Source organism: Dendrobates tinctorius, unplaced genomic scaffold, assembly GCF_039654945.1.
Source record: "Dendrobates tinctorius isolate UK_male_01 unplaced genomic scaffold, ASM3965494v1 ptg000150l, whole genome shotgun sequence".
Taxonomy (NCBI): Eukaryota; Metazoa; Chordata; class Amphibia; order Anura; family Dendrobatidae; genus Dendrobates; species Dendrobates tinctorius.
Genome location: NW_027361817.1, coordinates 3,849,319 through 3,872,500, shown reverse-complemented (window position 1 = coordinate 3,872,500; position 23,182 = coordinate 3,849,319). Strand labels below are relative to the sequence as shown.

Here is a 23,182-nt window from a genome sequence, read left to right as displayed (position 1 = left end):
AAGATATCCCGCACATCCCCCTAATCTAGAACTCTCTAACTCAACATATCCGACTCTCACCTACCATGGAAGCCTTCAAAAGGAACCCGAATATCTATCTCTTCCGACAATCCTACAACCTGCAGTAACTCTAGTTCCACCAAACCGCTGCTCGACCAGCTCTACCCCTCACCTACTGTATCCTCGCCAATCCCTTGTTGATTGTGAGCCCTCATGGGCAGGGTCCTCTCTCCTCCTGTACCAGTCGTGACTTGTATTGTTTAAGATCATGTGAGGAGGGGTATACATAATAAAAACGAATACCGCAAAGTGCCATGGAATAAATGGAGCTATAATTAATAAAATTAATAAGGCCAACTAATTACTATTTCCAATTTTTTTCCAGTGTTATAACATAAAATCAATGACTGTGCTTAGAGGAATGATGGAGTAATTTTCAAAAAAAAAATGGCTGTCTAAAGTGGTTGCCCGAATCTCTCAAAAGTTCCAAGAGTTGTTTCATGGGAAAGTGGAAATGCGATTGCAAATTGGGGTTGTCTTCTGCTCGACATTTGGGGTCCTGTTATCGTAGGGGATCAAAACTTTAATCAGAACATTTGCCTGTGAGTAGAACCTCTGACTCTCAGGTGGCCAATTCTACCCTTCATCATATTCTATGTAATTAATATAACAAATGAACTAAATAGGGTGAAGAACTGTACTTTTATTTTGTACATTGGACCATTTGATTCCATCAGTCTGTGTCATCTCCCTTACTCAGCATAGCTAAACAATGTATTCTGCTGACATAAGCCACAGCCTCCCCATCACCCTACACACATTCATTTCATCAAGAACTGTATGCTCACACACTAGTGCACGCACGCAGGACTCCTGCCAGAATGCAGGCATATTGTGCTAGTGAAGGGAGACGGCTGCTAGAAGGGAAGACATTGAGAATTACAAATGATGGCAGGATACATGCACTACGTGTGGAAATTCGTTTAAACTTTTACGGAGTCTCCTTTGCCAGAGAACGCAATGGATATAACAAAGAGGAATAATATCTTGTTGTGTAGTATTGAGAAGGAATAGTTATAATTAATACTGATGAGAGAAAATGCTGGGATGAGAGGTTATCAGAGCATGTCCGGGTGCTAACCGACTGACTTCGGCGTGCTCGAATAATATGTCGAGCCCCCGTACCCAGGCCGCATGCCTCGCGACTGTTGGACAATCCATCCATGTGTTGCGGCTGTCGATCACCCGCAGCCGTGGATATTTAAACATTTTTTTGAGCACACCGAAGACTTGGTTAGCACCCGAGCATCCTAGATAACACCTTATTTGAGCACATTCGCTCATCACTCATAGCTAGCAGAGAAACATTTTCTGAGTGGCTGCAATATATCCAGATGCAAAATAAAAAAAGGGGTCGTACATTGACAAATATATGAAAAGGAGATTAAATTTATATCCTGATCCTTTTGTTCTCCCAGGCATAGAGCGATGAGAGGAGACAGCTGTCACAGTTATCCAAGGAGTATGGGCACCTTAAGGGATAATTCGCACAGCTGTTTAGTGGCCTTATACGCCCAGTCATAAGTCTTGGCCTTACTGCGGGTCTTGTAACGGAACTAGTAAGAGCACATGCAGGGACTTGCAAATACAATACAGACGAAGAGATAGGTCAGCTGTACAGTGGTGTGAAGACCTTAAGCTCCAGGGCCATTTCCCAATACCATACGGCTTCAATTATTCGATATGGTGTTTAAAAAAAAAAAGCTAAAGTGTAGCAATTGCAACACTTAAAAATTCTCTAATGCATTAAAAGAGGCAGTGACGGTGTGTAAAAGTACCACCACCTACATTTGGCGCCACGGCTTTTACGCATGAGCTTTCAAAATCACAATGGTGGTGAAACCACTGAAGAAATGGAAAGCATTCATGGGCAGCAGTGCCGTAGAGTAATAACGGAGCAGTTTTCCAACAGACTGATGGGGCTCAGATGGTGTTTGGCCAAATACCTCGTGTTCCAAGTGGAAATGTGAACCCCAACACTGCAAATATACTTCCATGGGAATCTGGAGCAGAGGTCCGATACCTAGAGGAGGTGCAGATGTTGCAGTCACACCTCAATACCTGAGGGGTCCAGAGAGATTATCACTGTACTGTGGCATTAGCCTCTACTGTACATTAGAACTCTATTTAATATCCTTGTGCTATTATGTCCCTGGCAGGTTTTAGCCATTAGCTTTAATGTCAGTGTTTATTGCTGGTGTCACCTTTATATTCTGTACTATGCCATTACTATAAGGTGATGTCACAAGGGCCATTATTTCTCTGCTGTGATATACCCATGTGCGTTAAGGGGGTTTTACACTAAGCGATATCGCTAGCAATATCGCTAAAACGTCACTGGTTTTGTGACGTTATAGCGATATTGCTAGTGATATCGCTAAGTGTGATACTTACCAACGACCGGCTCCCCCGCTGCCCATCGCTGATCGCGCGAGAATGTCCGGCTCCATTTCTCGTCGGGCGCTTCCTGCTGAGACTTCCTGCTGTGACGTCCAGCGACGCGTGGAGGCGAGCGGGAGGACGCAGGATCGCTGTGTGTGAATGGTAAGTATCGTTCTCTGCGTCGCTGCTGCATCGCTGTGAGGTCTTTCTGTATGAAAGCTCACTAGCGATCAGTTAGCGATGCACCAGCGATCCTGACCGGGTCGGATCGCCGGTCGGATCGCTGGTGCATCACTAAATGTAAAAGGGCCTTTACCAAAGAATTGAAGTCTCAGACAATTATCTGTACAGCCACAGATTATTTTTTTCAGACTTCACTTTGATGTTATAGTAAAAAGGAAGTGACCACAATCATTACTCCTGGTTCTAGAACAGGTAGATAAACACTGTATATTACACCTGTACTCTCACATCACTCCATTTATTATGGCAAAGAATGGCGCAAAATAGGCATGACATGAGCAATTGCATTTTGTATCATTTTGGTACAACAGGTAAGGTAATGTTCACATCTGTATTGCTATTTTTTTTTAACAATGATTGAAACCTACAGCTGCTGCCCACAAAATTAGAATATCATCAAAAACTTAATTTATTTCAGTTCTTCAATACAATAAGTGAAACTCGTATATTATATAGTCATCACAGACAGAGTGATCCATTTCAAGTGTTTCTGTTAATGTTGATGATTATGGCTTACAGCCATTGAAAACCCAAAAGTCATTATCGCAATAAAATTAGAATAAGTAACAAAAAACACCTGCTAAGGCTTCCTAAGCATTTAAAAAGGTCCCTTAGTCTGTTTTAGTAGCTCCATAATCATGGGGAAGACTGCTGACTTGACAGATGTCCAAAAGTCAGTCATTGACATACCCCACAAGGAGGGTAAGCCACAAAAGGTCATTGCTAAAGAAGCTGGCTGTTCACAGAGTGCTGTATCCAAACATATTAATGGAAAGTTGAGTGGAAGGAAAAAGTGTTGTAGAAAAAGGTGCACAAGCAACCGGGATAAGAAAAGGACATACAAAAATTTGTGGGAGATTCACAATGAGTAGACTACTGCTGGAGTTATTGCTACAAGAGCCACCACACACAGATGTATCCAGGACATGGGCTACCAGTGTCAGATTCCTTGTGTCAAGCCACTCATCACCAATAGACAGCGCCAGAAGAGTCTTACCTGGGCCAAGAAGATTAACTGGACTGTTGATCAGTGGTCCAAGGTGTTGTTTTCAGATGAAAGTACATTTTGCATTTCATTTGGAAATCAAGGTCCCAGAGTCTGGAGGAAGAGTGAAGAGACACACAATCCAAGCTGCTTGAGGTCTAGTGTGAAGTTTCCACAATCAGTGATGGTTTGGGGAGCCATGTTATCTGCTGGTGTAGATCCACTGTGTTTTATCAAGACCAAAGTCAGCGCAGCCATCTACCAGGAAATTTTAGAGCACTTCATGCTTCCCTCTGCCGACAAGCTTTATGGAGATGGAAATTTAATTCTCCAGCAAGACTTGGCACCTGTCCACACTGCCAAGAGTACCAATACCGGGTTTAAAAACAACAGCATCACTGTGCTTGATTGGCCAGAAAGCTCATCTGACCTTAACCCCATATACAATCTATGGGGTATTGTCAAGAGGAAGATGAGAGACACCAGACCCAACAATGCAGACGAGCTGAAGGCTGCTATCAAAGCAACCTGGGCTTCCATAACACCTCAGCAGTGCCACAGGCTGATCGCCTCCATGCCACGCCGCTGCATTGATGCAGTAATTGAAGCAAAAGGAGCCCCGACCAAGTATTGAGTGCATTTACTGAACACACATTTCAGTAGGCCAACATTTTGGATTTTAAAATTATTTTTTCAAGATGGTGTTATAAGGTATTCTAATTTACTGAGATAATGACTTTTGGGTTTTCATTGGCTGTAAGCCATAATAATCAACATTAAGAGAAATAAACACATGAAATAGATCACTCTTTGTAATGACTCTCTATAATATGAGTTTCACATTTTGTATTGAAGAACTGAAATAAATGAACTTTTTGATGATATTCTAATTTTGAGAGAAGCATCTGTATGTGCAAGCTACAATGCAGACGTGAACAGGACCAGACATTAAGCTTCATGCCATATATTACTATGTTAAACTATTTATATTGATTGTAGAGGAGGAAATGCTAACGCTTATGTGTTTGTACACCTTTCTGTTGGGGTGTCATGGTAGAAAAGGCTTAAAAGGGAACCGGTTATGTTGAAAATAGTATGTGATCTGCAGGCTGGATGTTATGGAGCTGATCAATTTGAAAAACTCTGTAGGAAAAGTTTCAATATACCATGCATTAGAGTCCGGTGGGTGGTTCTACTCTATGATTGACACGTCCCTGTACGTGTAGAATTGGCTGTCAATCACTGATCAGGACCGCCCACTTGACTCCTATGCATACACGCACCAGGAATTTCAATGAATAAATAAAACTTATACGGAATCTTAAAAAAACAAACAAAAAAAACCTTATCATTCTGTTCAGCTTCTCCTCTATACCAAGCTTTAATGGAGTATTCCAGTCTCATGCATTTCTGGTATATTCACAAGATATGCATCAGGCTGTATTTCCACATCCATGTGACATATCTGAGTATTGTACAATTGTAATTCAGACAGCATTCCGTCCCATAAGTAGAATGGATGTATTCTCACACCCGTTAAAATCACCAATCCGAGAGTGAGGTCTGAGAGACTCCTAGCACACCTATTCTGATCAGATTCGCACACCTATTCTGATCAGATTCGCCCATTCAAGTCAATGAGGATCTGTGAGACATGAATGCCAGTCGGAGGTTTCTGACATGATTCCACTTTGCATCAGTTTCTCTCTCACTGATCAGTTTCTTAGTGATAACCGTGAATCAAAAACGTGATCTTCCAAGGGCTTTTTCATTGGCTTGGAAGCAAACCCAACTTTTCAGTGAATAAAAAGAAAAAAAAAAAGAAAAAAAAAGCAGTAGAAACTAGGATGACACCGGAGAAAAGTCGGTCACTTTCTTTGGAATGGAAGCACTCAGGATTGTCTGAATGAAGCTTTATCCTTTTCACGGCCTATGACGTATAGGTACGTCATAGGGCGTGTCCATTCCTTTGATGCGGGCTCGGTCGTTGAGCCTGCTACTTTTCATGCACATGACAGCTGATTTGATCAATCTCTGACAGCGGCATTTAACACACCTACCAGAAGTGCGTCACAAACCCCGCCTATGTCACGATTGTGGGGTGACAATGGGTTGTCATGACAGCCGGGGGTCTGCAGAAGACCCCAATGCCTGAAATTGCAGCTCTCCTTTGAAGTCCTGCTATGTGTAGTAAAGGAGATTGAAAAGTATAAAAAAAAAAATATATAATATAGTATAATATAATCACTTTTCCAAGTAATTTGCACCAGACATTATTTTCTATAGGGCAGTTTGACCATCTAGAGGGCACAGAATGCATAAATATTATGTAAGCGGCACAGTGGTGGCATTATTATGTGGGGCACTAGGAGGAGCTCTGTTTTTGTACCACACAGCAGCAGTGGCTCAGTATTGAGGTATCAGTACGATGAGGAGTTTGTGCAGGTTGGGAATAGATGTGGACGGTGCTGGAAAAGTGAGAAGTCAGATGTCTGTTGTAATCTCTGCAGCCGAGTCCTGGCTGCAAAAAGTTGCCATGTCGGTCTGGGCCAGATGGAAAGTGCTTGAAAAATAAACAACTCCGTCAGAAAGAGCGTCAGCTGTAAGTCACTATATACAACTGTACTGCGATCACTTGTATGTTCTGCAGGACTGGTATCTACCGCTATGTTGTCACCATATGATGGTAATATCAGTGTGCCACCATAGCTGTAATCAGCATTACTGGTTAGGACCCACTCCGATGTTTCACCCCCTTCCCCTGATGTGAACCCTTAGCTATACCTCTGATTTTAAAGCAAGGAAGATGGCTCTTTATAAACACCCCCTGGTCAATTTGCTGCCCCCATGGTCAATCTGTGTTTTAACCACCACCATGCACTCAAGAACAAGAATCACTATCTGCACATACTTTGTCTTTACACAAACCTTTAGTACAGCACTGGGTTACTGAAACCTTGTCTTCATTAACAAAAAAGGAAAAGGTTTCAACAAATTTTTGCATAAATGTAATATTTCTTTGGAAAATATGCCCGTTACCACATGACTTTATGAATCATCAATACCACTTGAAGCAGATTACCCTAGCCAAGCTAGAAAATGGCTTACCTCAAAAATCTCAAAGCCGTAGATGTCCAGGACTCCCATTACCTTCTTTCGCACTTTACTTTGTGCCTTAGGAAATACAAAATATAAATGTTATAAAACAAAATTCATGTACTTAGGAATTTCCATCTATATTTGCTCAGTCTCTATTCTAGTATTAAAAAAACAACTCAATTTGTCATGCAACGAAACTGAGCTAAATAACTTGCTCAAAGATTTTAGTCTTCTGTACCTATAGATTCGGATCCTTAGGGGGAAGACAGATGGCTGTAATTCTCGTGCGAGGGTCGCATCGCAATCCTCGGACCGACAGTCGACTCTCCTGACCTGCACGTGACGCCTGCATGGAAATACATCACGCTCCGGTCAGGAGAGGCGCCGGGTTAGTCCTTGCAGTGTAATGCGTTCCGCGCATGAGAACTGTCTGCTCCCTTATGGTGGGCTTACACTGAACGATAAGCGGTATTAAACGACTGCAAAATTAGCTGCATATTTGCAGATTGGTGGTCTTTCAACAGCCTGTTTATACGGACAGACTGCTCCTATGTGCACAGATTTTCTGCAACAATTATTTCTCAACATCACTTTGTTCTTTCTAAACAGGTCTTGTGCAGCCAAGAATAATGACTTTTCTCAGTAAAGGAGCATTTCACCCTACAAACAACTTTGCTTGTTCGTCAGATGACGGACTGCCTGTTTACCTGACATAATGAGCACCAGATTGGCACCAATGGGCATGCACCACTATTCACATCATCCTATCGGTTTATTTCTTCCACCTATTACAGATGAAGAAATCTATGAATATGTTGTAGCTGTAATGTATTTCTGATATACCGTACGCTGTGCTTTGTTATTCTTCACCATTTGCAGAATTCCATGTTTGCAGTCAACGAATGAAAACAGTGTTTACATTCAGAGGCTGAAAAAAAGAAATTAGGTTGTATGGATTTTCTAAGCCATCGCCATTAATTGGAGGAGGGTCTGCCATCTCTTAAATAACTAGAGAATTTTTCAGACGGGGTCGCCCCATGGTTACACATGGTCACAAGAGATAAGCAAATTGATTTGATGCAAATGGGATTGGTGTCAAATCTTAGAATATTCACAGGATCTGACGAACTAGAACAAGTTTTAAAGGTTATTCCCCGATCCTGAGCAAAGTGCATGAGGATAACTCTTGACTAAACCAATCTTAAAGCACCACGCCAACATTTTTTTAACTTACTGTATTGCTGGAGTGTTATCACTAATGTAAGTACCCTGCCCTTAGGATCATACATACCAGCTGCCGACTTCATCTGTTATCAAAACCTGTTCCAGTATCCAGAACTCTTCTGCAGGATGTGACCACTCCAGTGTTTGCTGGACAAGCCCAAAATCACTGCTCAAAGAATGAGGCTCTCAGACTTTTATTGAGAACTTATGACCATTACCTCTGACTTCTGGTCAGTCAGAAGTTGCAGTCACAAGATGGTGAATCGGAACAGGAGTGATGCTGAGAACAGCTGAAGACGGCAGCTGGAAAGTATATTACTATGGTCAGGGTCCTTACATTAGTGGCTCCACTCCAGTGCTGAAATAATAAAAAATAACGCCGGAGTGGTGCTATAAATATGCAGCGCTTTAGCAGATAACACAGGAGCGCTCGGTAGAGATGGCCATGATAGTCAATAGTTCAGCCAGGAGCCAATGAATGAAGGCAGACAAAGATACCCACTAACATTTGACCAAGTTTTGTGATGTCACTTCAAAAAGCCTGGAAGAGCACTGAAGACATCAAATGTTGCAGAGTTCACCAGGGCATTCCTTCTTTTTAAGGATGTACCAAGACGTACTGGCCTCAACTAAAGTTTATTCCATCTCCCAAATACTTTTTTGTTCATTATAACACGGAAGACCGTGAAACCAAGCATAAACACTATAGAGAAAAAGGTCCTCCAAGGATATTGTATAAAATATTCAAAATTAATTAAAAAGAAACAGCAAACCATACAGAAAGTGGAAAATAGCATGACACTGGGTGACAAACATATGGACTATAAAATGACTGGTACAATAATGTAGCACATGAGGGAATATATGGAAAAATTATTTGCATACAAAAATAATTATATTTATATTATTGTTTTAATTTGAAAGCCTGGGGGAGTTGTTGAGAAGACAATTGGTGTCGGAGAACTTCCGTGAATCATACTAGGTGACGTCACGTTCCCTAGGCAACAGGTCTTCACCTCCTACTGAGGATCTAATTTGACGCGCGCACTTCCGGTCTGCACTGAATGTGTGGGGAAGCTCTTGCGACGGTGAACGTCCGGCACTTCTGTTACCATGACAGCACTGTCTAACTATTCGGAGTACGGCGGTTTTTGCGGGGGCACACTTCCGGTATTCTGGGGCACAGGATGACGCGATCCAGCTGGCTGGGGCCAAATGTTTCACAGGTGATCTGCATTTCGGAGCCTGCACTCATGTTAGCAATGGGAGGTTAAGCACCCCTTCCGAGGAAGACATTCATTGAAACGTGCGTTAAGGGGGACCCTGCGTGATTTTTTTCTTTCTGGTAAATGTTATTGCTTCAATTCTCTAGCCATGAGGTACATTTCCCTTACTTGATCTTCTCTATACCCACATCATTTATTTTTTAGGAGGGATTTTTTTTTCAAGCACTATAATTATTTTTGTATGCAAATAATTTTTCCATATATTCCCTCATGTGCTACATTATTGTACCAGTCATTTTATAGTCCATACGTTTGTCACCCAGTGTCATGCCATTTTCCACTTTCTGTATGGTTTGCTGTTTCTTTTTATTTTTTGTGTTAATAAATTTTGAATATTTTATACAATATCCTTGGAGGACCTTTTTGTCTATAGTGTTTATACTTTTTTGTTCAGCTTGATGTTCTTTACTATGACACTTTAGGGGAACGCTCAATATGTGGGTCCACTGAACAGCTAACAAATACCAATTGTAAACATGGAATCAACTGCAGACCCCAACAGGCCATACCAGCCATGAAACTGCTCATCAGTCGATGGGAATGGAGGAACCATGTAGAAAAGGTCTGTTAAACTAAGGCTAGGTTCACATTGCGTTATGGCCATCCGTTTAAGGGATCCGTTACTATGCGGCACTAACACAATGTAACGGATCCGTTAACGCACACACTGCCATCCATTATAGTAACGCATCTCTAAATCGGCATGCGTTACTTTGTGACGCACCTTCGATCGCGGTCTACCGCGTTTTCGGGTTTAGGTCTAACACAGCGAACAGACGCGTTCGCTGTGCATAGACCTCCATTACTAACGCATGGCAACGCAATGCTACCATGCATTAGCGCAATCATAGATAAAAATAGAATTTGGGCATCAGCGTTTGCGCATCCGCTTAACTGATACGTTAAATGGATGGCACGAATGCGATGTGAACCTAGCCTAATACTGCAATATTTTTTTTCAAAACCATAAAAGCTGAAAGTATATTCATCAAATCACAATTTCATGGCTCGTTTTAAATCTATTGTACTGTTATAGGGCTTGCCCCAATACTTCTACATCTTACTGTATATTTTCTGTTACTGAAAAGAAACTGAAGACTGAAAACATTGAGTACCTTGATGCTCTCATTTATTCGGTTGACAAGCCAAGAGAACAACCTGCTATACATGTTTTTAGCCAGTGCATCACGTGCGTAGTAGGCCTGGATAAAGACAGATAAAATAGCATTAACATATTAGAAGAGGGGAATAGGTGGAAGAAAAAATTACAGACAAATATTGTATTTGAATTTTATGGTTAGAAAAAAACTGAATTAAAAAAAAAAAAAGTTAACACTTTGAGGATCTTTCACTGCAAGTCACTAAGAAATGTGTAACACCTCGAATAGCTTTGTTTCTGTCAAGTTAAGATCTGTCAGCAGAATATGCTGTTCTAGTTAAAGGCATCATACTGTAAATCAAGGAACAAAGGGCAAGACTACATTAGCATTGTGTTCAGCATATGCAAAGAAATTCTCCTGGCACATAACCCAAACAAACTGGTGTAAAACTCCAAAAAAAAGGGCCATTTTTTGCCAGCACGGGACTCCCAGCTCGTCATCGCAACTTCGGCTGTGTCGGCATCCTAGATGCTGCTACAGTTGAAAGCAATGATAAAGGAGGGAGTGTCAGCTGACGCTTGCTCCCCCAGCATTCTTCCTCGATGTCTGACATCTCAGCGAAGCAGTTGTGATGACATTACTATATGGCGCCCGCTACGCTGAGATTCAGAGAACTCGCTGCGGAGATCGGAGAATTGGGGAACTATGAAGACAGGGGAGTTTTTTTTTTGTTTTTTTTTTAGAACATTGTGGTGCCCAGAATACCATATGGAGAATTATGAGGTTCGTTATCCTGTGTGGCTTATGGGGTGCATTGTACTATATAGAGGACTATGGGGCGTGCATTGTACTGTATGGAGGACTATGGGGAGTGGATTTTACTGTATGCAAGCAATTATACAGTGTGAAGGATTGTGTGCGGTCCATCATACTGTCTGGTGGGCTGTATGAGGGTCATTATACAGTGTTGAGAGGTGTGGGGCCAATATACTGTATGTAGGCCCATTATACTGCATGGAGGGCCGTGTGTGTGGGGGGGGTCACAGTTGGGGGGCTTAAACAGTGTTGGGGTCACAGTACCTTTTGGGGAAGTTGAGGCGTGGGATACAGTAGTTTCATCATACTGTCCGTGTGGAGGGTACTGTGGGGAAGCAATTCACTGTGGGGGGTATCCTACAGCATTTATGGGCATTTTTGTTGACATACTGTATGAGTGTACTGAAAAGGGGGAACTAGCGCTCCAGTAGGAGAAAAACTAGAGGGCACACAGTACCACACAGTAGGTGCAGTAATAGGGACACATACGGCAGCAGCGGCTCAGCATTGGGGTGTCAGCAGGCCAAGGAATTTGTGCAGGCTGTGAATAGGTGGGGATGGTGCCTGAAATGTGAGAAGTCTAATGTGTCTTTGTAATCTCTGTAGAGTCCTGGTTGGAAAAGTTGTCATGTTGGTCTGGGCAAGATGAAAAAACGTGGGAAAAGCGAAGGACTTTAGCTGAAAGAACGTCAGCTGTACGTCACCATCTATAACTGTGCTGTAACCTCTTATATGATCAGCAGTACTGGCATCTACCACTATATGGTCACCATATGCAGAAATATCAGTGCTGGTCTTTGTATAGATTTTTTTTCTAGTAAGACAACGGTCATCTGCCAAGGTTCTCCTACATCCAATATTAGTGTAAGCCACCATATTAGTAATCAGGGTTACCTGGTTAGGGGGTCCACTCCCCCTCTACAAAATGTCAAGTCAAAGAACAAAAGGAAAATCTAGAAAACATTATTTGGTGCAACCGTCCTTTGATTAAAAAGCAACAATCCTTTTCTACACTTGCACAGTTTTTAACGGAAATCGGCTGGGAGTTTGTTCCAAACATCTTTGAGAATTAACCACAAATCTTTTTATGGGCATAGGATTGCACAAATATTTCCTTCTCCAGGGCACTTGCTGCCATTTTCTGCACCCCAGTTGCTATGTTTTTGTGCATAGTTGTCTTGTTTCTATATTGAAATGTCAGTCTTTTGGCTGCTTTTCTTCCATAAAGACCATTTCTGGCCTGACTTCTCCAAACAGTAAAAGGGTGTAGCTTAGCTGGGTCTCACTGGGTGCTGCTACGGCTAGATTCTGATCTAATGGCACTGCTAGACCATCTTTGATTTGAAAAATTAAGCATGATGCGAGTTTCATATGCTGCAGTCATTTTCCCTGTCTGACCACTGAGTCTACGGTTCTCAATGTTGCTCATGCAATACCATCAGAGAGTTGTCCGATTCCTAATTTACTCTGCAGTAGGACAATAACCCCAAACATACAGCCAATGCCATTAAGAACTATATTCAGTGCAAAGAACAAGTAGTCTTGGATGTGATGATACGGCAACCACATGGCCCTGATCTCATCATTGAGTGTGCGGGGTTACATGAGGAGAGAGAAGCCTATATGCACAGAAGATTTGTGGTTAGTTCGCCAAGATGTTTGAAACAACCTCATTGCTGAATTTCTTCAAAAACGGTTTGCAAATTTACCTTGAAGAATTGAGATTAACGCCGTTTTGAAAGCAAAGGATTGTGACTACCCTTTGATTTGATTTAGATGACTCTTGTGTACTTACCTTGCATTTTGTTAAAGAGGTAGTCTCAAGTTTATAAGTTATCCCATTAACCATGGAATAGCATAAAACTTACTGATCAATGGGTCACATTATATGTAAAATTATATTTTATATTATACACATACAAACATACATATACAGTGGGGCAAAAAAGTATTTAGTCAGTTAGCAATAGTGCAAGTTCCACCACTTAAAAAGATGAGAGGCGTCTGTAATTTACATCATAGGTAGACCTCAACTATGGGAGACAAACTGAGAAAAAAAAAATCCAGAAAATCACATTGTCTGTTTTTTTTTTTTCATTTTATTTGCATATTATGGTGGAAAATAAGTATTTGGTCAGAAACAAAATTTCATCTCAATACTTTGTGATATATCCTTTGTTGGCAATGACAGAGGTCAAACGTTTTCTGTAAGTCTTCACAAGGTTGCCACACACTGTTGTTGGTATGTTGGCCCATTCCTCCATGCAGATCTCCTCTAGAGCAGTGATGTTTTTGGCTTTTCGCTTGGCAACACGGACTTTCAACTCCCTCCAAAGGTTTTCTTTAGGGTTGAGATCTGGAGACTGGCTAGGCCACTCCAGGACCTTGAAATGCTTCTTACGAAGCCACTCCTTCGTTGCCCTGGCGGTGTGCTTTGGATCATTGTCATGTTGAAAGACCCAGCCACGTTTCATCTTCAATGCCCTTGCTGATGGAAGGAGGTTTGCACTCAAAATCTCACGATACATGGCCCCATTCATCCTTTCATGTACCCGGATCAGTCGTCCTGGCCCCTTTGCAGAGAAACAGCCCCAAAGCATGATGTTTCCACCACCATGCTTTACAGTAGGTATGGTGTTTGAGGGATGCAACTCAGTATTCTTTTTCCTCCAAACACGACAAGTTGTGTTTCTACCAAACAGTTCCAGTTTGGTTTCATCAGACCATAGGACATTCTCCCAAAACGCCTCTGGATCATCCAAATGCTCTCTAGCAAACTTCAGACGGGCCCGGACATGTACAGGCTTAAGCAGTGGGACACGTCTGGCACTGCAGGATCTGAGTCCATGGTGGCGTAGTGTGTTACTTATGGTAGGCCTTGTTACATTGGTCCCAGCTCTCTGCAGTTCATTCACTAGGTCCCCCCGCGTGGTTCTGGGATTTTTGCTCACCGTTCTTGTGATCATTCTGACCCCACGGGGTGGGATTTTGCGTGGAGCACCAGATCGAGGGAGATTATCAGTGGTCTTGTATGTCTTCCATTTTCTAATTATTGCTCCCACAGTTGATTTCTTCACTCCAAGCTGGTTGGCTATTGCAGATTCAGTCTTCCCAGCCTGGTGCAGGGCTACAATTTTGTTTCTGGTGTCCTTTGACAGCTCTTTGGTCTTCACCATAGTGGAGTTTGGAGTCAGACTGTTTGAGGGTGTGCACAGGTGTCTTTTTATACTGATAACAAGTTTAAACAGGTGCCATTACTACAGGTAATGAGTGGAGGAAAGAGGAGACTCTTAAAGAAGAAGTTACAGGTCTGTGAGAGCCAGAAATCTTGATTGCTTGTACCTGACCAAATACTTATTTTCCACCATAATATGCAAATAAAATGAAAAAAAAACAGACAATGTGATTTTCTGGATTTTTTTTTCTCAGTTTGTCTCCCATAGTTGAGGTCTACCTATGATGTAAATTACAGACGCCTCTCATCTTTTTAAGTGGTGGAACTTGCACTATTGCTGACTGACTAAATACTTTTTTGCCCCACTGTATACATACACACTATAATATATGTATGTATATTTTGTATTTGGCTTTTTATTAGGCTCTTGGATATTATTACAGAGTTCTGCACTGGAAACTGCACGGTTCATTTAGTAATACACCAATTTTACTGGTAAAGACAGTCATCTACATTGGGGAAGTAATCTAAATGCATTGCCATGTCCTTGAGATTGAAGCGGAATGCTACCAACAAAAAAAGAAAATAGCAGGTAGTCAAATTATCAGTGTTGCTTTGTAAACAAATGCAAAATGTTAGTTAATAACTAACCTGGGCAACATTGAGTGTGGTGGAGACTTTTTCCTGTTTGGCTTCCACTGTTCGGAAGCTGAAAGCTCGTTCTAGCACACTCTGGTCAATGCCCGTCAGTTCACAGATTTCTTTCAATTCTACGCATTAATAAGAAAATATATAAACAAATATATAACAAATTATTTATGCAGATCATAGTTCCAGAAGAAAAAAGGATTCCTACAGTTCTACCTGTAAAGTACCTAACTGAAGCCTAAACAAAGGCTATGTCCACCTATAATGTAGGGGATTAATACAGCACAGCATGTTCAAGCACGCCAAGGGGAACCCCATAGTTCGGGTAACAATACTGATAACCTGAAAGGATGGCGGGACATTTTTTTCTTCCTTCTGCCATAACACATTGCTAAAACTACAAATACATTTGTGTTGACCCGCATTTACTATTGCTGCTCAGGAGTTAGACAACTAAAACTTAAAGCCTCATACACTTAGGGCAAACTTCGGCAGAACCTGCTAATTTCTACGGGCTTGGATGACAGCCTAGGATTGCCATGGGAGTGAAGGACCAAACATTTCGGATTTCAGATTGCCCAACCTTTTTGTTCTTCAGGAGATAAGTCTTTTCCAAAGATGTCTGACAGAGAACACAAGAGCGCACGGCATAGCTAGTGCTTGTGTATGGGAGAATCGGGCAAGATAGCTGCCGGCCAAACGATCAGACGAACCATCCCTCAGCCAACAGCCATCTACAGTGTATAAGGGGCCTTCTCACAAGCAGTCAGAAGATGCTTCTAATTTATCAGTAGTGCATGCTCATGCTGTGTGAGCTTAGCCATACCCACATTCAAGAGAAAAAAGTGTCAGTGTGGCACAAAACTTTCATAAATCAATCTAAGATGCTACGATCCAAAGTTTTGGATGAGTATTTTTCAGCTTTATTTCAAGATGTATGAAATATCCCATATGCTAACAGTATGGTTATTTTACATTAATGTTCATGTCCTTCAATTAGAATGATTTTTTTGACTGACTTATAAGTGGTGTCCATTGAGGAGGAGACTTGTGGCAGAAAGAGGAGTCTTCCGAAAGTAACTTGTGTTTTTGAAAGGATACCTGATCTAACATATGCACTGTGCAATCTGTACTGGTCTTTAAAGGTCTATTCCCATCTTCATAGATGAGAATAATCAGATAGTGTGTCTGTAAAAACATGCAGTCAAGATTTTCTGCTTCTTAAAATCTGTAGTCATTTTTAAAGATATTAACACTTTTCTTTCCTTTACAGCATGTTGCTCTCTAGCTTACTAAAGCTGTCTGGGATTAGGCAGCAACAACGCGCACTCCAGCAATCCTGCACAGCTTCGAACATGGCATCCAAGCTCAATAGAAACTAAGGACTTGCAAGTGCAGCAAGTGTTCTGCTGTCTAACAGAGGTGGTCAGTTTCCAAGGCAACGAGATGTAAACAAAAGAAGAAAAAAAAAAGTGTTAATATCTCCAGAACAGATGAAAGTTTTGATATGCAGTAAATTTCAAAAATACCCATTTAGGAAGATGGGAATAACCCTTTACTAACAGACCAATGTGTGAGTGTTTCCTACTTTAAGCGATCCACTTTTTTTTCACAAGTCATTTCTTTTTCTCATACATAAAAAATGGCGTGGATTTTTCTTTTAGCGCGCTGGAACCATTCTTGGTCCATGTGTTAAGTTTTTACAATTCTTGTTACATTAATGTTTTAGTTTCTCTTACCAATTAAAAAATAAATTACGGACAGCACATGTGATAAGTTTGCCATTTGATTTTTTTTAATGGGGCTATGGGCAAGTTTGATCTAAAAATAGCAAACTAAAAAAAACAAAAAACTGATGTGTGCAAGACACGGTTCAGACCCAACTTACTCATCTATTAAATACAACATAAAAATAAATTTGCACTAATGGCAGCTTTACGACGTCTAGACTGTGTACAGTTGGATACCTTTTGATCATTCTAATCAAGTTTGCATACAAGGATTCACAGACAGCGACTACAGGACACACTAAACTTCAGAGGTGCTGAAAATGGGATTTGTAAGATCAGCAAATCACTCTGTAGTTTAATGGTCTTTCAATTGGAGAAACTGCTAGCATGTAAAGCCACATAGTAGCAGATGCCACTTGCCTTTTCCTCACGCCTCTTTATAACATATAACTTTGTGGTCATATTGAAGAATAAGACATGCAGTATAACGCTATTGGCAATGCAAATGTCGAGCAATAAACTACCTGGCAGCTCCCAGTGTGATTGAACATTTAAAGTGTTATATCCATCCTAGTAGGTCATCAATCATCTACAGGTCTGACCCTGAGGCCATCAAGCCCAGGTATAGGGCTCTGTTAGAATGGCCATCAGACTGAATGCCATGTGTAGTGCGGTGACCACCACTCCATTCATTACCTATGGCTATGCCATAGAGCACAGCTCTTAGATATCTTGAGCAGTCCCATAATGAATGGAGCAATGGTTCACATGCATAGCAACCTCTACATCTTAATGAAGCAGTTCAGAGCCTCATGGCCATTGTTGGGATTGGTTGGGGTCCCGTCAATTGGACCCCTTAGTGATATACAAAGCAATACCTATAAGGTGAATAACCCTTTCGGTCATTACAGTAGTATTTGTCTTCTATTTTTACAGTTACTTTTAATGTGACATAGAGGTATTACAAAGTATTTTTTTCTGTGGCTAGTCCCTCATTTATGACCATGGTGTGGTCAGTAATTTAGAAAAGACCACACCTATGCAATTCAATTGCCTGGATATCTAGGAATGTCAGACAGAAAGGCATCCGAGTCCTGGAAACAGAAACGTCTTGTTTTGGGGGATTATTAGCAGTGTCTCCATTTAGGATATAATCGCTTTCCAGAAAGCATAGCCTCTGAGCTATCATTCACGTTCACTGGATCATTTAAAGGCAACAAAGTTGGCTTGTTTACAGATCACATTTTTTTGGTTTAAGTCATTAAGGGGTCTAATTGTTGGGTGGCTCAGACAGCGGCCTTACCATTTTTATCTTTAATTTTGCTTTCATCCAGGCCATTAACACGAGATTCTGGCTTGAACTCAATGTTTCCCAATTTTAGCACTGCAGCTATAGCTTCTAAAACAGACTGCGTTTCATGTTCCATAAAGCCAACGATCTGCATCGCATTCTGTGAAAAACAACAAAGATTCAGAATCCTTTTAAATAAATGACAATATGAAAACATAACCAATCGTTATTTTTTGTGGTAACCATTTTGACACTGACGTGTGACCGCTGCCGGTGGTTCACATATCCCAGTGTCTACACCAAAGTGGTGCAGCAGGTAGAGACCAGCAGGGAACCAGGCAGCATTAAACCTGGACCAAGAGGGGAGTCAGGGAAGGGAGTATTGCTCTTTTTTTTTTTTTTAAACCGAAGAGCACTTGCAAGAAAACCCAATACAAATCACTTTTAATCACTAGAAAGGAGAGCAAAAGTGCAATCATGTCTACTGTTCTACTTATGGCTTCATTACCCGAGTCCACTCAAATAGGTTTTGCACAAAAGCACTGTTTAAATGGTTATCTGTGTGGTAACACATAGGATCTGACTGACACTGGCGTTCCAATATGCTGATCTTGATACAGAGTCCGCTGGCGTAAGATGTGACAAGTCCACAAAGAGGAACCTCTTAATAAACTTACACATTCTTCAGTCATCGTGTGCTAGAGACAAAAATGTAGTCATGGACTGGTATAATTTAGAGTGTAACAGTCACTGATTTTTTTCATAGACCAATAGTAGACATGAAAATGAGCAACTAATATCTTATCAGAGAAATCCGCTTCTTTCTCCCCCTGGACAGATCGCTCATTCAATTCACAGGTAAAATTCACTGAAGACAGACGTTCCCAATACTGAGATAGGAGATGGCAGATGGTTCTTTTAAAATTATATGAAGATGGGGAAGGACCTAGAATCAGACACAGACATTATTCTACAAGTTCTCCTGAAATGACAGTTACACAGAACTTTACCAGAACCAACGGCCATCTTTATCTTAATAATGGAGAAGTATGTATTTACTGAAGACAGATTTTACTTGTGAATGGAGATTGAAAGATCAGTCATTTGCACATGTACTGGGCAATCAGAATGCAACTTAAAACAACGGTTACGCTAACAAAATTAGTTTGTTGAGCCAAGCTAGGACTAAGCTTTTTTGAACACGTGGCAGAGGTTGTGCACAAAATGTAAAAAAAGAGTGTTGTGTAAATGAGTCGTGATGTTTGTCACAGCCTGAAGCTAGTTCTCTGGCTCAAATGGTTTGGACCTTTAAATTTCGTATAGGTCCATTTGCAGAGAGAATTTTCTAAATGACTGAAAAAAAAAAAAAAAAATACCATAATAAAAATAATAAGTTACGCATGTTCCATATAGTATAATCTGTGTATTTCGCACACAGCCTTTAAAGACCCACACAGTTTTTGTTGCATCTTACCCTGACTGTTCTGAAGTTTGATGCATCATCCACACCATTCACTTTTGCAGAATCCAAGCCGAGATAGTTGTATTTGCTGAAATCCCGATCCAGTTTTAGCTTACCTAGAGCAATGACACGATCACATTACAGAAACACATACATTCTCAGCAGTTGACAAAACACCAAAAGAACGGAGTAAACGTAACATCTTGGGATGGCTTCATCACCACTGTTGACACATGAAATGCAGAGCGAACATACATCAAAAAGGAGAAGGGTGCTAAAGACTTGCTCCAAGGCACATTCCTCATTGTCATATTTATACTTACTAAGGAGATCCTCGGAGGCACCAGACAACAACTGATAGAAGATATGGAAATTTCGTTCACCCCTTGGCTGTCTGACAACCCTTGACTTTTCTAAGAGATCTAAAGAAGTCAGATAACAGTAGGATCATTTAAAAAAAAAAAATAGATAAGCAAACTAATGTATTAAACTTCCAGTATATTTACTTCTTGGTTCCGAGTTCACACGGGCATAGTTCACATTTCATATACGGACCACAATGCCCAGACTGCCTACAGTTCTTCTGAATTTACAGCCTCATATTTGTCAGTTCACGTTGGGAGATCTACAGTCACTCAGGGCTTTATGGTCCACATACGGATGGAGAAATACTCCCGTCTGAGCCTGGCCTTGAATTGTTCTATTCACTATGGCTAGGATTAGCTTTATATTGTGCTCTCCATTGAGCGCTACGTTGGAGTTTCTGTCAGAATAGCCTACAGGAACCAATCACTTGGGAGTCACTGAATAATGGATGACCTTGCACAGGAACATGGATTGGAGAGCACTGTATAAAATGGGAATCTAGCCCAGCAGTGCAATATGTGAGATTCTCTCCAACGTCTTGTAAATTAAGGCCTACCTTACAGAAGGATTTTACAATATGCCATCTACAAAGATATAGTTAATAGGTCATTTTCACATCAATTTTAATTTTATTAAGGACACTATACTAAGAACACAAATATGACTAAACTTTATTTTCGGTTAATGCTTCCCGGCTTTCCCTATGCTATACGTTATACGCAAGTAACAATGACTGATTACTAAAGTCAGGAGCCCTGATAAGGTACATACACTTTCATAAGAGTTTACATTTTCAAAGGAGCAGTTCACAAAGGAATAGAGGGCATACGAATCCAATAAATTATAAGATTATCAAACTTTTCCAGACATTTAGTGCAGAAATGTTTCAGCTTGTTCCAAAACAATGAGAAAACACGACAGACTGGCTCCAGATAGGGAATATATTGTGCAACAGCCCAGGACGTAGATCAACCTAGCCACAAATTGCCTAGATTGAGAATTCAAAGAATATGCTGCACTGAGCAGGACGCTGGAAAGCTAACATTCTATGATTCTATGCATCTCAAAAATGGTCAGCAACCTACAAACCGACTTTCAAAGGGTTATGATTAAAAGGTAACCTGTGAACCATGTGAAAAAACGATATTAAGCTGTAGATATAGGGTTAATCTGCTTCAGTCACCACTCAGTGCATAGTGAGTGGTAGCTGTAACCACACTCCGGCGCTGACTGACAGCCAACTCAGTACGCACTGTAGAGCTGGCTGTCAGTCAATGCTGAGGCTCGGTTTCAGCAGGCTCTCACCATGTATACACTGTAGCACTACCATTTTTAGATGATACATTATCCATCCTGTTCTAAAGCTAAGCATTCTGTCATGTGACCACAAGTATGCGATTTGCATACTACCGCTCACATTCCGACTAGACGTGCCCAGCTTCGCTCAATACACTTGCATTGAGCAAAGCTATGCACATCTAGTGACCGCATTTACACAAACCACATACTTATAGTCACATGCCCATCACTGGAGAGTCGTCACAGTGAGCAGTGCACGCGCTGTGAAGATTCACAGGTCTGCAGTAGTGTGACTGCAGACTTGTAGCCTAAATCTGGGTAACCCCTTTGAGATGAGACATGGGTACTGTAAGAAGTACAACATAGTATTAAAACAGGCAAAATAAAGATTACAGTTTATTTTTTTGCCTATTAACCTCCTTTAACCTCAAGCATAAATGGCATCAAAGCTTTCCACTGTGCTTTGTATTATCAAAGCATACTTTTGTATAGGAGCACCAAGTGGTGCATGATTTCATATACATCATCATATCACACGGCCTGGAGTCAGGATGTAGTGGAAGAAACTGCTATTGTTTGATTTGGCTTGAGGGAAGGGGCACGCTTCTGGTTTTGACCTTGTTCCATCAGTAAACTGTAGATAGCTGTGCTGACGGGTGCCTGGATCTGACCGTGAAGCCAACGCAGTCAGTCATGTGAGCGGTAAACAGGAAAATTCAGCTGACCAAGCACAAATCGTCTGGCTAGATAAAGGGCAAGCTGTCTGGAGAGGTATCTAGATGTATTTAATAAGATCATTCGCATTGCAGATCAAAAGAAGCAGAGCTGTGCCTAATGTGCAAGACAGATACTACATCTGTACAATTCAGACATTCATTTTATAAGTATAGGATTTCTGCATTGTGTACTGAGCTGAATTCATTTCCTGCAACCTTAAGGCTATGTGCCCACGTAGCGTTTTATTCCGGACACTAAAAACTGGACTCCATCCCAGAAATCGCGCATTTTTTTTCCCGCGAGATTTTCCCGCGATTTTGCTGCAATTTTCGCGTGCGATATTCATGCACTTTGATTGACAGTGATTGACAGGTTGGTCACACTCGTCAAACAGTGTTTGACAAGTGTGAGCAGCTTTTTATATTGAGGCCGCCAATGCGGCATCAATAGTAAAAGATAGAATGTTAAAAAAAATTAAAAATAAAAAAATCGGGGCATATTTACCTTCCGACGTCCCGCGCTGCCATCCCGGGCCTCAGCGTTCCCAGTAATGCCTTGCGAGACCTGTGATGACGTTGGTCTCGCGTTGCTATAGCGATCTCACGAGACCGCTAGAGTCACGCGAGACTACGTCATGACAGGACCTTGCCGCAAGGCATTACTGGGAACGCTGAGGCCCGGGAATGCAGCGCGGGACGCCAGAAGGTAAATATATCCAGATTTTTTATTTTTTATTCTTTTTTTACAGGGGGATGGTACCCAGGGCCTGGAGGACAGTCTCCTCTCCTCCACACCGTGGGTACCAACCGCACAGGAGACGCTTAACTTCGCGCATGGTGGGCATAGCCACATGCGGGAAGTAAGCGATTCTCATGCATTCCTATGGGTGCGGAATCGCGGCAATTCTTTGCGATTCCGCACAAAAGAATGACCATGCTGCGATTTTTTCCGCGATGCGATTCCGCCGCGGAAAAAAGCGCAGCATTACCACAGCATGTGCGGAATGCCATAGGAATGCATGGGGGGCGTTCTGTACACGATTTTTAAACATTTTTGCGCCGAAAATCGCGGCAAAAACGCTTAAAAATCGCTACGTGGGCACACAGCCTAATTCACCCTGAACCCATATATTAAGGCTAAGTTCACACTGGGCGTTTTTGCTGCGTTTTTTTCTGCAGCAAAACCCGAGTGATTGGCAAGAAAAAAGCTGTAGCAAACACACAGGTTTTTCTGCGTTTTTGTTGCAGTTTTTCATATTTTTTTTCCATTCATTCAATGGGTGAAAAATGCTGAAAAAAA

At 41.4% G+C, this 23,182-nt stretch overlaps 1 protein-coding gene and 1 long non-coding RNA gene across 5 annotated transcripts in view; one reads left to right on the top strand and one right to left on the bottom strand.

Moving 5' to 3' along the window:
* The window catches only part of LOC141049856 (uncharacterized), a 111,301-nt gene extending 94,517 nt beyond the window's left edge, over window positions 1–16,784 (top strand). The window contains exon 3 of the long non-coding RNA XR_012220455.1: window positions 16,292–16,784. This is a non-coding gene — a long non-coding RNA (uncharacterized lncRNA). The remainder of the gene's footprint in view (window positions 1–16,291) is intronic.
* Window positions 1–23,182, bottom strand: part of MYO1B (myosin IB) — a 305,050-nt gene that overhangs the window by 111,645 nt on the left and 170,223 nt on the right. For all 4 annotated transcript variants that reach the window (XM_073546692.1, XM_073546694.1, XM_073546695.1 and 1 more), the window contains exons 8-13: window positions 19,825–19,923; window positions 19,514–19,617; window positions 18,052–18,199; window positions 15,022–15,140; window positions 10,395–10,481; window positions 6,779–6,844 (exon numbers count right to left, since the gene is read on the bottom strand). In XM_073546692.1, coding sequence (XP_073402793.1) covers window positions 6,779–6,844; window positions 10,395–10,481; window positions 15,022–15,140; window positions 18,052–18,199; window positions 19,514–19,617; window positions 19,825–19,923 — 623 coding nt within the window. The remainder of the gene's footprint in view (window positions 1–6,778; window positions 6,845–10,394; window positions 10,482–15,021; window positions 15,141–18,051; window positions 18,200–19,513; window positions 19,618–19,824; window positions 19,924–23,182) is intronic.